The 14,490-nt window shown below is 43.1% G+C and overlaps 1 protein-coding gene across 1 annotated transcript; it reads right to left on the reverse strand.

The window, feature by feature from the left end:
• Window positions 1-751: 751 nt before the first annotated feature.
• LOC142213501 (deoxyribodipyrimidine photo-lyase-like) lies at window positions 752-13,785 on the reverse strand. The gene is made up of 8 exons (XM_075281853.1): window positions 13,494-13,785; window positions 11,402-12,281; window positions 10,277-10,449; window positions 9,976-10,060; window positions 9,493-9,725; window positions 6,874-7,068; window positions 6,508-6,733; window positions 752-1,820 (listed from the first exon to the last, which is right to left on the reverse strand). The coding sequence occupies exons 1-8, from the start codon at window positions 13,713-13,715 to the stop codon at window positions 1,282-1,284; spliced, it is 2,553 nt and encodes an 850-aa protein (XP_075137954.1). The 5' UTR covers window positions 13,716-13,785; the 3' UTR covers window positions 752-1,281.
• Between the last annotated feature and the right edge of the window lie 705 nt (window positions 13,786-14,490).

The following is a 14,490-nucleotide window of genomic DNA, read 5'->3' on the forward strand; positions in this document are numbered from 1 at the left end:
GCTCCTAATGCTGAGTATACAGGGGCTGCTGCCTCTTCACATTATATCTTGCTCAGCCTGGCGTCTCGGAGCGTCACTATCTATAAGTCAGACATTGCAAACTTAGACTAGACTTAGGGTGCATTCACACTGAGTATACACTCACTGATTCTGAACGTGTAACTCGTTCCGAATCAGCGGCGTTGAAACAGATCCCATTTCTTTCCATGGGAGCCGGCATACGTGCGCTCCCCATAGAAATTTCCGTATTGCTTTCAATGTGATACGTGCGTATCTATGGTGAGCGTGCGTATGCCAACTCCCATAGAAAGCAATGGGATCTGTTTTAACGTTGCTGATTCGGAACGAGTTACACGTTCAGAATCAGTGAGCGTATACTCAGTGTGAATGCACAGCACCAGATTTATCAAGCTGTCTGTCTAATAATGTGACAGAGTTATCATCCAGCATCAGTCTAGTATAAGGTTACAATTCCATCTAGCTGGGTTAGTTTGTCAGAAAAATGTGCAAAACTTAGGCCATGCCATGGACAGTGTAAGTGTGCAGGGACACCCCCACACTGGTCATGTTTAGGAATGGTGCTACTCAGATTTATAAGGCCTAATGCTCCAGAATTATTCTATTATGGGAAATCAAGCATTTGGTAAAACAGATATGTCAGGAGAGATTAAAGGCGGAACACAGTGGAAAGAAAGCTTTATTAAAAAGGTAAAAAACAAAACAAACCCACTTCTTTAGGCTGGGGCTCCATGGACCGGAAAAGCAGCGATTTGCCTGGGGGGTTAAAATCAAGGCGTTTTACAGTATCTGCAAAGTGGATGGAATTCATGTGAATCCCATTCCCAGTTTGCATTTAAAACCGCAACGCGGACACGCTACGATTTCCAGAACTGGCATGGTTTTGGAAATCGCAGAATGTCAATTATATCTACGGAAACGCCGGCAGATTTTCTGTAGATATAACGGTATCAGAAAGTCCGCGGAGGAAAACTCTGTGAACTTTCTGTTTAAAGCTGTGGGGGAAGAACCATGATTTGTTCCCGCCACAGTTTTTCCTGCAGCACTTTAGTGCTGCGTGTCTTCCCGTGGGGCCTTAATCTGACCTGCTCTGGAGGTTTGAAGTAGCAAAAACTGCAGCATCATGTGAACTGACTATTTAAATACCCGACCAGAAATTAAATTTATAATATAACCGCTTGATGCCACTACAGGGGCCATAGTGTTCTCAATAAGCAGTACATTTAATAAATAAGATCCACATATACAGATGAATTATGACTATTAGTTAGCCAGGTGGAAGTAGGCTGGAGGAATGATGGAGAAGGGGTCACTCCTGGGAGTTCTCCGATTTGTTTTTGTTGGGTCTCTGGGTTGTGGGAGACCCTCCATGATTCTAGCAGTTCTCTCCCTCCTTTCATGCAGCTGGGCCCCTTCATGGATTGTACTGGCTGTAAAGTGTCTTTCATTCATATAAGCAATGGTTTCATCCCGCTTACGACTCACGTAGCCTTTCAGTACTGTGTTGTAGGGGTTGTCCTTAGATTCGGGCTGTAATGTCTTATACTTAAACTCCTTTCTGGTGATGACGGGTAATAGGAATCGTCCTGTCCGGCTTCTGATAACATCGTCCTCTCCATCAGGACAGCTGAAGGTTAGCGCCAGAAGATGATCTGGAACAGGAACCATGTCGCTGCCAGACACCTTATCTGTGTATTCAGGGTATTTCTTACGCACTTCCACCACATCCCTCAGAGACTGCTCACGTTTGTCTTCTAAATCCACAACTATGCGGTGGGGGTAATTTTCACCTAAAGTGACACCTAAAAAAAATAAAATAAAAATAACAGCTGGAAGAGACATTGTAGCCTGCTTTTATATAATGGGAATATGTGGTCCCATATTATGTGTACAACATCGAGTATTCTGCTTAGCCTATGCAGCCATTGGTGTCATGTAAGGTTTTTAACCCCTTAATATCATTGCAATCTTTTTCAGTTTTTCTTTGTTGTCTTCCAAAATCTGTAACTTTTTTATTTTTCTATTATTAGTGTTTTTTATTTTGGGAGAGACTAAAACTTACTGACAGTGTTATTTACCCTATCAGGGAGGGATGCATACATGACATTGTACTTTTATTCTATAGGCCAGTACAGCAATACTGAGTATGTAGAGTATTGTTTTGCTGTTTTCTTTGTGTGTTATATGTGGAGAGTCGTGAATAATTTTTTTTGTGACAGATCTATGTGAGGGCTTGTTTTATGTAGGACAAGATACCAATCATTTTGTAAATGTTTTTCAGGGGTGAGGTGACCAAAAGGTGAAAAGTCTTTCTGGCATGTGTTTTGTGTTGGGGTTTTTTTTTTTTTTTTTTTTAAACATTGTTCACTGTTTGGAATGAATAATAACTCGGCTCAGATAATTTTCCATGCTATGATATGGTTTTGGTTTTTTATGTTTTGTTTTTTTTGTAAGAAACAAGATGCAGTGATTTTTCTGATTGCTTTTATAATGCACTGTAGTGTTTTATGGCTGTCGGCACACTGCATATGGTTGCAGAGGCCCCAGTTTCAGGCACTAGACTTTCTATGCACGCCGATACAGTTGAAGCCCAGTGGCATAGCTAGCAAAAGGGGTGGCTGCCCTGTGCCTAAAAACATTGTGGGACCAACCTCAGGGCTGCCAGTAATACATTCTTTAGTTTTAATGAGATCAGTGTCTGCAGACATCGATCTAGTTAAAACACATTCCCCCAACTGTCTTGTAAACCAAAAGCCACTTCAGGCTCACTGTTTACATTGCACCAATACCACAGACAGAATGTCTTCTTCTCAGCAAAGCTGGGCTATAGCATCATGGCGCCTGTGCAGAGACACTGACGTCCTGTAGATGGACACTGCGCGCGGTTCAAGAAGAGGAAGCTCTGTTCATCAGGATTGCAGGTAGGGGAGTAAAATTTATATTTTTTGTTTTTCTTTAGCACAGTTGTTAGTATTTTAATAGTATAAGGGGGAGGGGGAGTTATAACTATAAGGGAGGATTCATTAGGGGGTATTGAGTCTGAGGGTCATTTATATTAGGGCTGTTTTATCAGAAACCAGTTATTTTGGAATTGTAAGATCTAATCCTACACATGAGCGGCTGACAGCACTACAGTCGCTGCTTCAGGGAGCGTTTGAGGAACACCTCATCGAAAAAAATGAATTGGAGTTCATGTCCACAGACTTTCCGGTTATATCTACCTTTTATGCTCTACCCAAGGTTCTTAAAGGGTAGACAGATTATTTCTGGGTAAGTACATTGACTGTATATTGAGACCATTTGTGGAATCACTACCTTCATATACTCGTGATACCTCTGATCTCCTGCTCTAACTGGACGGTATCACTTTGGGATCTGATACAATTCTTGCGTCCATTGCCATGGAGGTGTTATAGAAGTCCATCCGTCATGAGCAGGGGATCAGACGGGTGAGATACTATCTTGAAATGAGGGATATTAGATTAAGACCACAGTCGTTTTGTCATTGAACTTCTTAGATTTTGCGTCACCATTTTTTTTTTTTTTTTAACCTTCGATGGCCTCATTTACCACCAGCTCAGAGGCACCACAATGGGCAGTCCCTGTGTGCTGAGTTATGCAAACTTGCTCCTAGGCTGGTTGGAGGCGCTCATCGTGGGTTCGGATGGTCTCAGCCAGTGCCAGAATCACTTCGGTACATTGACATTTTTATAGTCTGGTGGAGTGACCATGAGTCCTTTGTCTGGATTCTAATCCCTTAGATCTGAAATTTACATCTAAATGGAGTGAAGAGTATTGATTATTGATAAGGGTGCAGTTGGCTGTGAACAGGACATATGTGGGGGCCAAATTATTTTTGGTGAGTCCGGTATGTTTAAGTGGCTTTGATAGGGGGTATTGTTGGCACTTATGAAACCTTTGCACTAGCCCAACTAATGCGTTATAACGGCCCTGGGGCAGTGTACTAAGAAAATATATTTCACAATTACTATTTCATGGAGAATACAAGTTCCATAGTTACTATGGTTTAAAAAAAAATAAATAAATAAATAAAAATAAATCGATTAAATTCAACCAGGGGATGAGAGAGGGCAAGACTGAAGGATTTTATACATTTCTATAAGCATCAATGCTACTTTTCTTGAAAAATACATCTAACCCCCCCCCCCCCTTTTTTCTTTTTTGAAGCTGTAAGCATTGACTGCCGTGGCCAGCTCCTGGGGTAGGCTATTCCACAGTCCTTACAGCAAAGAAGCCTGTTGCCTTTGGAGGTTAAGCTTTTTTTTTTTTTTGTTCCAGATGAAGAGATTGCCCCCTTTGGCTTTTGAGGAGATTTTACATGGAACAGCTCCCCCCTTAAATGCCTCTTCTCCTGACTGAACAGATTTTAATCCTTTGGTCTCTCCTCATAACTGAGGTCCTCCGTGCCCCTCATCAGCTTTGTGGTTCTCTGTTGAACCTTTCCCATCTCTAGGATATGATTTTCTATGGATTGATGTCCAGAACTGCATATTGAAGACTGGGCTGCACCAATGATTTATAAAGTGGTAATATTACATCCCTGTCCTGTGATCCATATCCCTTTTAATACATGACAATATCCTGCCAGCCTTAGAAGCAGCCAGTTGACATTGCATGCTGTTGAGTCACTGGTGGAAAAGGATCTGTAGATCACAGAGTAAATAACAGCATGCCATGGCAACTGGCTTCTTCAATTATCTACAGGTCCTTCTCCACCAGTGACTCTCCCAAGTTAACTACCGCTAGGACATATGTTGTATACAGATTATTTTTACCCAGATGCATAATATTTATCCACATTGAACCTCATTTGCCACGTGGATGCCCAAACAATCAGTCTAAGTCTGCTTGTAACCTACATAGCCTGGTGTTATAACACCTACATCAACTCCTGCCTGTTCTTGTGTATACCCAGAGCTAAATAACCCATTTAGTAGCTCTGTCTCTTCTTAATCCCAGATGACCAACTCTCCATTACCATTATTTAGGGAACATACTTCGGTTTGTTTTTTTTTCTTTTTGCATTTCTATATTTAAAGAATTGTTCTGATCACTTGATAAAGAGGGCTTGTTAGATCTCCTTTTTATCTGCATAACAGTCTCTGGTTAGAAGTTGGGTTTCATAGACCACTGGGGGTGGGTTAGACACAGTAGTGCAACTTTCTAAATTAAAGTAAAAATGAGATTCTGGCAGTTAGAATATTAACTCTACCCCCTCCCAATATTCCTGAGCAATCTATGCAGGTAGTTTTGGGGTATGATATGTTAATTAGGTTCTGTACTATGTGGTCTTGGATTGAATCAGACAAGAGACATGAATCTGAGCTCCCTGGCACGCTGTGCCTCTGATTGGATAGAGTGAGAGCTCAGGATCTTGTTGTCTTGTTTGCACATACCTAGACCACCCATGTGACCTTAGCATATTGGGTGCTGAAACAGTAGAGTTTCTACTGCACTGAAATCAGAATGGCGGTACATACTGAAGGATGCAAGAACTGAAGTTGGTGGTGTTAGAGAGTCCTCTTTAATGGGGTTTTATGGATAACTGGAAACCACTGGGAGCAGAGGGTGCTGTAAAATAAAAACAAGGTTCTGGCCTGGAGGAACTGCAGTGCTCAGTTGACGGCTGTGGCTATATCTTGGGTACTGGTACCATCACCTGAACCTCTGAATTTCTGGATGGGCCTGCATAAATGACCTATCATTGGCGTGCGTGTACACACACACACACCTCTCTTCTGATCTGCTCCAAATCAGGAATCATTTATGATAATTTCCTCTCTGCACCTGTAGGGGGAGCTGAAGAATGGCTTTGCTAAGTATATAAATTTGTACATACAGTACAATGGAAGTTATTTAAGAAAGAGACTGGTCAGGTATTATGGGAAATTGTGAATACTAATAGAGACTAGTTACAACAACTAAGCTACTTGCCCTGGTGAGTGACCTCAACTGCTCCATTCAGTCTGTGCTGGCACTTTATTACAGGCTATCGGCACAGTTTATGCTAATATTACTTTGCTATATTGCCATTGGAGGAAAGCAAAGTGACTGCCATATTAGTATACAATTACAGGATCTGCAAACAAGGTTCCCTACACAAAGGCACATGTAGGGGGGAGGGGGTAGATGTCACAACGAGTAAAGCTGTATTGTGTACAGGACAGATGCTCGAAGCTGTTGCCCCCACTAATCAGCTATTTATGGCCTATTCTAAGATTTGCCATAAAAACCTGAACCCCAGATAACTCCTGTAATACATCAGCCCTATTTCTGCAAACAAAGGAAATAAACTGCTCTTAGATTACTTGAGATAATGGTTCTTAGAGTGTTATTACACATGGTAATTGTGGGTGACAGCATGACAAACATTATGCCGTTTTACTACAATTTGCTGCAGTGTTTTTTTTTTTTTAAATTTAGAAAAGTGTAGACATTTTAATGGGAACTACATTATGTTCTACATACCTGCTCGTCTAAGCTGAGATGGGGCACATTTCCATGGCTTGTGGATGTATTCATCAGGTAAGGCAGCAAGCTCCGGACACCACTTCCTAACATAAGACCCATACGGGTCACAGGTCAGAGCTGCGTCCACAGGATGCATCACAAAGTTCCAGTGATCAAGGCCTGACATTCCTCCGTTCTGCCACATCATTGCATTGATCGCAACATCTGCATCCACAAGGGTATCCTGAGTGATAAAGACACGATAGTAATGCATGACTGCAGATCAGACTACAGGCCTTGTAGGTAGTCTGTAACCAGGGAGACATATATAGCTGGTTGAATCCATTTCTTAGAAGTCAACCATTTACAAGCAGAACTTAGTACCTGAAACCACCTGTATCCATGAATCCAGTGAAGATGCAGATATGCAACAAGGAAGGAAGCTACAACATGTCTGGAGTAGTTACACATCCATCCAGTGAGCCACAGTTCTCGCATTGCAGCATCCACTAGGGGGTATCCAGTCAGTCCTTTCTGCCAGGCTCGCAGATGGTTCTGGTCACTGCTCCATCGCTGACTCTGAAATGAGCAGGTTTCATTGATCAAGGCTAACACTGCACATAGGAACACTGGAAACACCGTCCACTGATGTAACATTGCCAGCAGTCATATAAATGCACATTTTTCACTAGAGCGAACCTTCAATTACATTACCGTTATGAATGTCCATAGATCTCATGTGTCCTATAAGTGTATAGGACCTTGGTAGTAATAGACAAAGACAAGTCCCAGCAGTCCACAAACTTAGGGCCTGTTCACATGGGCACAGAGGAGGCGGATTATGGCACGTAATTCACGTCATAATCCGCCCCCTCACAATGGTGGGCTATGGAAACCGCTAGCGGAAAAAAGAAGTGAGCTGCCCTTTCTTCAGGCAGATTCATCCGCCTGGCGGCAGCAACCTCCTGTGTTGGCTCATTCATTTGAGCCAACTCCAGAGGGGGAAGCCACGACTGCGACAGTCGTGGCAAGCGGGTTTTGACCCGAGAGTGACGCGGTTCACCGCGTCACTCTCGGTGCCAAAATCCGCCCCACCACCCCCTTGTGATCTAGCTCTACAAGGGGTTTGTCACTTTCAGACAAATATTAATAGATAAATGTTATTGTTTGTATAATAAAAAAGATTCACAATTTTCCAATATACTTTCTGTATCCATTCCTGACATTTTTCTAGATGCTTGCTGTCATTCATTCTGATTACCTATAGTGGATGAAATTCTGACCATGGTCATGTGATGTACAGAAGGTGCACAGCTCGTTACCAGTCTCATTACTGTGCTGCGACTATAACGAGCCTGTACACCTGTCACCACATGACCATGGACTGTATGTCATGTGACCATGGTCAGAATATTATCATCTAGAAGTAATAAAATAGATGACAGCAAGAAGAGATCTAGGAAACTGTGAGGAATTGATACAGAAAGAATTGTGTAAAATTAACCTGTTTCTCCAAAAAATAAGCCCTACCCCAAAAATAAGCTCTGGATTGATTTTGTGGGGTTTTTGGAGGAGGCTTGAAATATAAGCCCTACTCCAAAAATAATCCCTTGTTACAGTCAGTGCCTCCATTGCTAGGTTATGTTATGTAATGTCACAGACGAAGAATAGTCATACTGTAGTTCCTAAACATCATGGACGAGTGCCCTGCTACCTCCCGCTATGACAGGGAAAGATCTGCTCACCCACTCCAGAGTCTGTCTCCTGGGTTCTGCCTCCCAGCTATTACTATGCTGTGGGCTCAGCTATCTACGTGACTAGACATCTGGTACTGCCCCCTGCTCGCTCCCACAGATGCCGCCATTCCACTACAGCACCTCCCCCTTAGTGTAAAGGCACGGGGCCACTGCTACACAAAGTATATATAGAGAGAGAGGGAGTGCCAGTAAGTTTGCTGACACTGCACCATCAATTGTAAATGTAAGTTAAGGTTAGGGTGACTAACCTTAACCCTAACCATTTCACAAGATTTGTCTGGTGTGAATCAGAAAAGATTCCGATTTGCTATGGTGCCTCAAAAATAAGACCTAGCCCTAAAATAAGCCCTGGCCCTTTATTCAGAGAAAAAACAATATTATAAGACCCTGACTTATTTGTGGAGAAATATCTTTTCATTATACAAAATAATAACATTTGTCTCCCAATATAGGTCTGAAAGTGGACGACCCATTTAACCCTGTAATGCCTATCAATATGCCTTAATATACTGACCTCATGTACAGGGTTAGTGCCACAGAAATATATAAAAGTAACATTTTAATGCTACAGCGAACAGCAGAAACTTTATTACATACCTATTTTACTACAATATGCAACATGGTCTGAAATCAGTATCTTTCCTATAAACAACAGTATCCATAGGGGCAAGAGACACATATATGAAGTCAAAGTGTCTGGGACCCATGTACATGATTTTAGAGGGCTAGGACCCCAATTACTCATGAAAACAGATGACCCCCAAGTGCCCCTGTGTGAACTGAGCAGTAATGCGCACATGTAACCGCTACACCATTCATTTCTAAGACACTGATGGACTTTGTACAATGAAACAGTGGTCACATATTCACTGGGGGCGTCTTTCTTTTGATCAGTGGGGGTTCAAGCACTCAGAATTGCAAAAAAGCTGCTTTTTTTATTGCAGATTTAGCTGTGGGTTTTTGAGCCAAAGACAGTGTCTTGAGTAGAAGGGAGAAGTACCTTCTACTCAAGATACCTCCTGGCTTTAGCTCAAAAAACCGCAGCAAAATCTGCAATATAAAAGCAGTATTTCCACAACGTGGAGCCTCGGCCTTGGGGATTGAATCAGATTTATGTACAGCCACCACACGGCCTTGTGCAAGGATATGTAATTTGCAGTAAAATGGTCTGAAAACATACGGTAAGTCATCTTGAGACAAGGCTGGTCTGATGCTGCTACATAATATTCGGTAATAATCTGCTTACCTTGTATGCAGGTCTGACTGGCTCCACATGCAGGTCAGGGAACAGGACGAGCAGCCAATATGCCAGGTCTCTCCATGCCAACTTCCTTAGAAATTTTGGAACACTCTTTTTTGTAAAATGTGCTTCATGTAACACTGTCCGAGGGCTTATCTGACCAAAGTGGAGATAAGGGGAAATATGGCTGGTGTAAGGTTTATCTGCCCGACCAGATTCTTTATCATAGTGTTTTATCCCTACAATAAAAGATAAAATACAAAGAGTTTAGAACAGCCATGAAATGTGGAGGCATATCCCAGGTTTACATGCAGGGGTTAAACATGCACGCCGCTACTCCAGCGAGAGTCTATGGGATGGCCAGAAATCGCCAATCACTGCATTCTGTTATCCTTGGCAGTCCCATAGACTACACCCATCAGGCACTTGGGCGTACGAGATTTTTGCGAGTTTGGCAAAACTCTTAAAGTACAAGAAAAGTATAGTTACCATCTTCAAGGAAATTTCCTAAACAAGTGTAAGCACCATCTTCACTGAAATCCCAGGATTTCCTGATAGTTGCGGCCCAGTCAATCTACAGAAAGATTAGGAAGTCGTATTGTATCAAAAAAGGCAAGATTTAAAGGCTTATTTATGACTAGTATGGGGGAAGGGAGTAGTTGGTCTCTACATGCCTATAACATGTTTAGTACAGGGGTAACTGTCCATTTCCCACATGCTGCATGCCAACCTGATATTCTGTATCGTCTGTCCCAGTGGTACAGGAAGCATCCTCATCCTCCTCACTTACCTCAGAGCCATCTTTCCTTCGGGGCATTTTAGCCAAATTTAGATTATCTAGGTCCACAGACTCGGGCCAAAAGGATGGGATGGGAAGGCTCGAAGGAGCTTCAAGTGGAGTGCCTATTGGTGCAGACGCATTCCTCTTACAGCAGCTCACAAAATGGCTTACAGAACCGATGCCTACACAACAAGCAACAAGAAGGTTGTCAAGATCATCAGCATGACAACTAATATGGCTGACAGAACAGTTCACCCAGGAGTTGTCCTCTAGTTCTCCCAGACTCCTGTGTAGTAGATTTGCCTATTTATGTAATGGCAAACGACTGTGAGATAGAACGCCATAACTAAGGTTACCATACAGGAGTCAAAAAGAAAAAACAGAATGTTAACAATGTAAAAAAAAAAATGCAACTCCTCCATAAATATAGCAAAAGTAGCCATAAGCAAGCAGCTATACTTGTCTGTACTGGGTGGTTTATTTAAAAAAAAAATTCTACCATTTCCAGAGCACACAAGCTAAGGGGATCAGTGACCACAACCCTTCTGTCTTGAAAGCAGGAAGACTCATTACTATAACTGAACCTGTAATAGCGCCACCCAGTGGTTGTAGCAGGTTAGTACCTGCTATATATCCAGCGCCACAATTGGATGTAGGAAACTGGAGTCAATGGCCAAGTGGACACAGCAAAAATCCAGTAAATACACTGAAGCCCACAGGCTGACGCTAGGTTCACACTAGCGTTCGGCATTCCTTTCTTCAGGTTCGCTTGGGGACCCGAAGAACGGAACCCTAATCCACTTAAAAAGCAGTTATCGACCCGGGAAAATAGTCTATAATGGGGCCCACTGGTTTTACACCTGAAAAATACAGAGAGAAAAGTCCTGTTTCCAAAAAAGACCAAGCACTAGTGTGAACCTAGCCTTAAAATATTTTGGGGAGAATCCTTCTCATCCTGACAACCCTGCAGGAAACATGTTACATGATCCTTTCAGAGCTTCCGCCTGGCTTAGAGGAAGCGCGTGACACCATGATGTACATAACCATTTTTGACATGTGGAAACTTGACCAATACGTACTATTGTGACTATTACACAGCCATCTGATTCTCTGCACGCTATGAAATATAGTTACCTCTTAGTCCGACCCCCTCAGTACTAACGGAGTAAGGCTCATATAGACAATATGAATGGCAGCTCTTGAACGTCACCTTCTGTCTTTTCAAGATCTCAGAAATAAGGTCATCTCTTTCTTTTAACCAAGGTTCATATACTGCGTTCACTATGACGGTGTCTGCCCCAGTCTCCCGTACAAGCGAAACAAGTTCATCCGCACAAGATGGGTTTACCCTGAAAACAATATGGCTGCCAAATGTGTGTATGAGAGACTGGTTTAGCTGGAATAATGCATGATGAAGCCAGAATTTTGTAGCACCACCAGTGGCCAATGTAAAGTTCTGACCAGTCTCCTCATTCAAACTCCATAAGAAGACTGGGATGACTGGGGCCCCAAGCTCCAGGGCAGCAACTAATGCTGGGTTATCATACAGCCTCAAGTCTCTTCTAAACCAAACCAACACAGGCTTCTTGGCTACCGGACAGCCAGGTACAGACGCATTTCTTCTCCTTCGGCCTCTTCTATTCTTTTTGGTCTTGTTTGGCTTCCTAAAAGAGTCTATTGGGTAAATATCATCACCAGTGTTCAGTACGCAGTCCTCAGGCTCAGGCTGACCATTATATACACCATCTACATCAGACTTCCCATGATCAGAGATGTGAAGGCCAACCCTGGCTTTGGAAAGCTCTCCGCTAGGCCTGGTGTCCTCTTTGGTGTTCAGTGAGGTTTTATATCCTGTATTCCCAGGGTGAGCAGTCACTTTTTTAGCAGCATCTGTAAAGGAAGCCTTAGAGATTGAACAAGTGTCACCAAGAGGAACATCCAAGGAATGAGAAGCTTCTTGGAGAGACAGGGCAATTGCAATCTCCAGTTCTTCATCGTGAGGATCACTTGGTTCCTATAAAGATCAAGTGAATATTAGTGATCAACAAACATGTTGCTATTTTCACACCATGTCAAACCATATCATATAATTATGGCTATAGAAAACCCATTTAAGGCTCAGGTCCACGTAACAAAACACAGCTAAACAATGCTGCAGAGAGAAACAAAACAAAACGCAGTCATAGGTTTTTTCCAAAGCATTTTTCATTGAGTTTTTGTTGTATTTGTTCTGCATTTTTTCTTCCCCAGGTTTTTTCCCACAACATGTGGATGCGCTTAACCAAAATCTCACTCACTTTGCTGGTACTGTAAAATGCAGAAATTATTTTTCAGTTGCATTTCCAAAGCAGCCAAAACCCCCCAGATTTTCTGCAACGTGTGGCCTTAGTCTGAGGATGGGTTTACATTTGTGTCAGGGCTTTCTGTTTCTCTGTTCCATTATAGGAACAGATAGCAAGGCAGGGATAAATCCATTACATGAGCGACCCAGCAGCACCACGGACTGGACTGGGATCAGTCAGGTTTTTGCCATTTTACAAGATTAAAAGTTATATAGTATAGTGTGACATTTTTTATGACAGACCCTGTGACAAGGCTTTTTTTTATAACGCATTGCGATCAGAAAGAAGCCCTAGAGTCCGACCGATTCCGCAAGGCTGAGGCGACATCAATCTAATGAAGATCAGGCTCTGTAGTTTAGTCAGCCATTTCCAATTTGATGACCAGCACCCCCCAGAATAGAAGAAACTTCCATTATATCTAATTTATGGCGAGAACTCAGACTGAATAATATAGGCAGGACTTGTCACAGGAGAGAAATAGAATATACTGGAAGAAGTCCTGTGTCAGGTGCTGTACACAATATTTGGTATACATCAGGGGTCCCAGGATCCGTCATAAGCTCTGTCTGCCCCTACACGTCAGATAGGTCATGGCAGGTGTCTGTGTTATGGCAAGACGCCATGTTGCCAATGTGAATAGTGAGCAGCAGAACACCTTCAGGGTGAAGAACCTCATTCAATGGCAGCAAGCAGAGATCTTGGCCACAATCGGAAATCAATGGAGAAAGTATATGAGAAAGTGGCAGAACTGAACTCATAAAGTTACATGAGCCTGGGAAACCTTTCTAATAGGAACATCCCCATGTCACATACTGAGTGGCCACATTAGGTGGGGGGCAAGGAGAGTATACATGTAACCCCTCAGTATGCCTGTGCTACATTACCTGCAGGTAGTACTGTTGGTGCAGCAGCAGCAGCTGGGAGTGCAGGGCAGGGCTGCGGGGACTCAGGGGCTGGATGATATTAGGGAGCAGTGTCCGGGTCCTGCGCTCCCCCAGCAGTGACAGCAGCATACAGAAGAACTCCTCGGCCTCCACCTCCCCGGCCAGCAGCTGCCTCTTCGCCGTCTCTATCTCCGCTTCCAGCCCTGTTGTCTCCATTCTCATCCCCTCAGTGTTACATAAACTCTTAGGAACTGTTTTATAACCATCATGACCTCTCAGCTCTACCCTCTGACCTTACTAAACCACACGCGCATGCCCAGACACACAGCCTGACGGCGCGGCGGACATGTTGACTAAGGACATGCTATGCTGTCACAGCGGAGCGCGAGCAAACTACAACTCCCATGATGCCTGGCCATCTCTGGCTAGCTGCTGGGATAGCTGGGAGTTGTAGTTCCGAATGTTTAAATAGACTGTCTATAAAGTTGTAAAGAAGGTAAGATTTTATTTTTATTTGACTGTGTTACATGAAAAGCTTTATCTCATCTATATTTTTATTTTATATATTTTAAATATATTAAAAGTAAAATCCATATTTCAGTAGAATGGGGGCAGTCACTATGACCTGATCCATGGGGTTTCCAATGGTCCAAGAAAGGAGATTGCAGGTTATAGTGAAAATTCCTCCCAAACTAGGATTGAATGAGGGGCCAAATCTTTTCCTCTTTGGTTCCGCCCATTTCCATCCATGTCTCCCACACTATAGCATACCTCCCAACCATCCCGATTTCCGCGGGACATTCACAATTTGGGTGACGTGTCCCGCGGTCCCGGTTGGAGAGAGGTATGTCCAGATCTGAGTTGAAGACATACGCGGCTAAAGCAAGGAGCTGTCACAGCTCAGCTCCTTGCTTCGCCGCTGCACGCCGGCTACTGGCTGTGTAGACGCGATGTGATGACGTCACATCGCACCTACAACTGTGTGCGTGAGAGAGAG

The sequence above is a fragment of the Leptodactylus fuscus genome, chromosome 7 (genome assembly GCF_031893055.1).
Source record: "Leptodactylus fuscus isolate aLepFus1 chromosome 7, aLepFus1.hap2, whole genome shotgun sequence".
In the NCBI taxonomy this organism is placed as follows: Eukaryota; Metazoa; Chordata; class Amphibia; order Anura; family Leptodactylidae; genus Leptodactylus; species Leptodactylus fuscus.

What these genes read in the sequence shown, in the direction of transcription:
- LOC142213501 (XM_075281853.1), bottom strand. Translation starts at nt 13,715, where the DNA reads ATGAGAATGGAGACAACAGGGCTGGAAGCGGAGATAGAGACGGCGAAG. An exon ending in AGGAAATTTCCTTGAAGATG is followed by an intron (nt 9,726 to 9,975) that starts GTAACTATACTT and finishes CTTTTATTGTAG; the next exon opens with GGATAAAACACTATGATAAA. An exon ending in CAGTCAGACCTGCATACAAG is followed by an intron (nt 7,069 to 9,492) that starts GTAAGCAGATTA and finishes TGCTCATTTCAG; the next exon opens with AGTCAGCGATGGAGCAGTGA.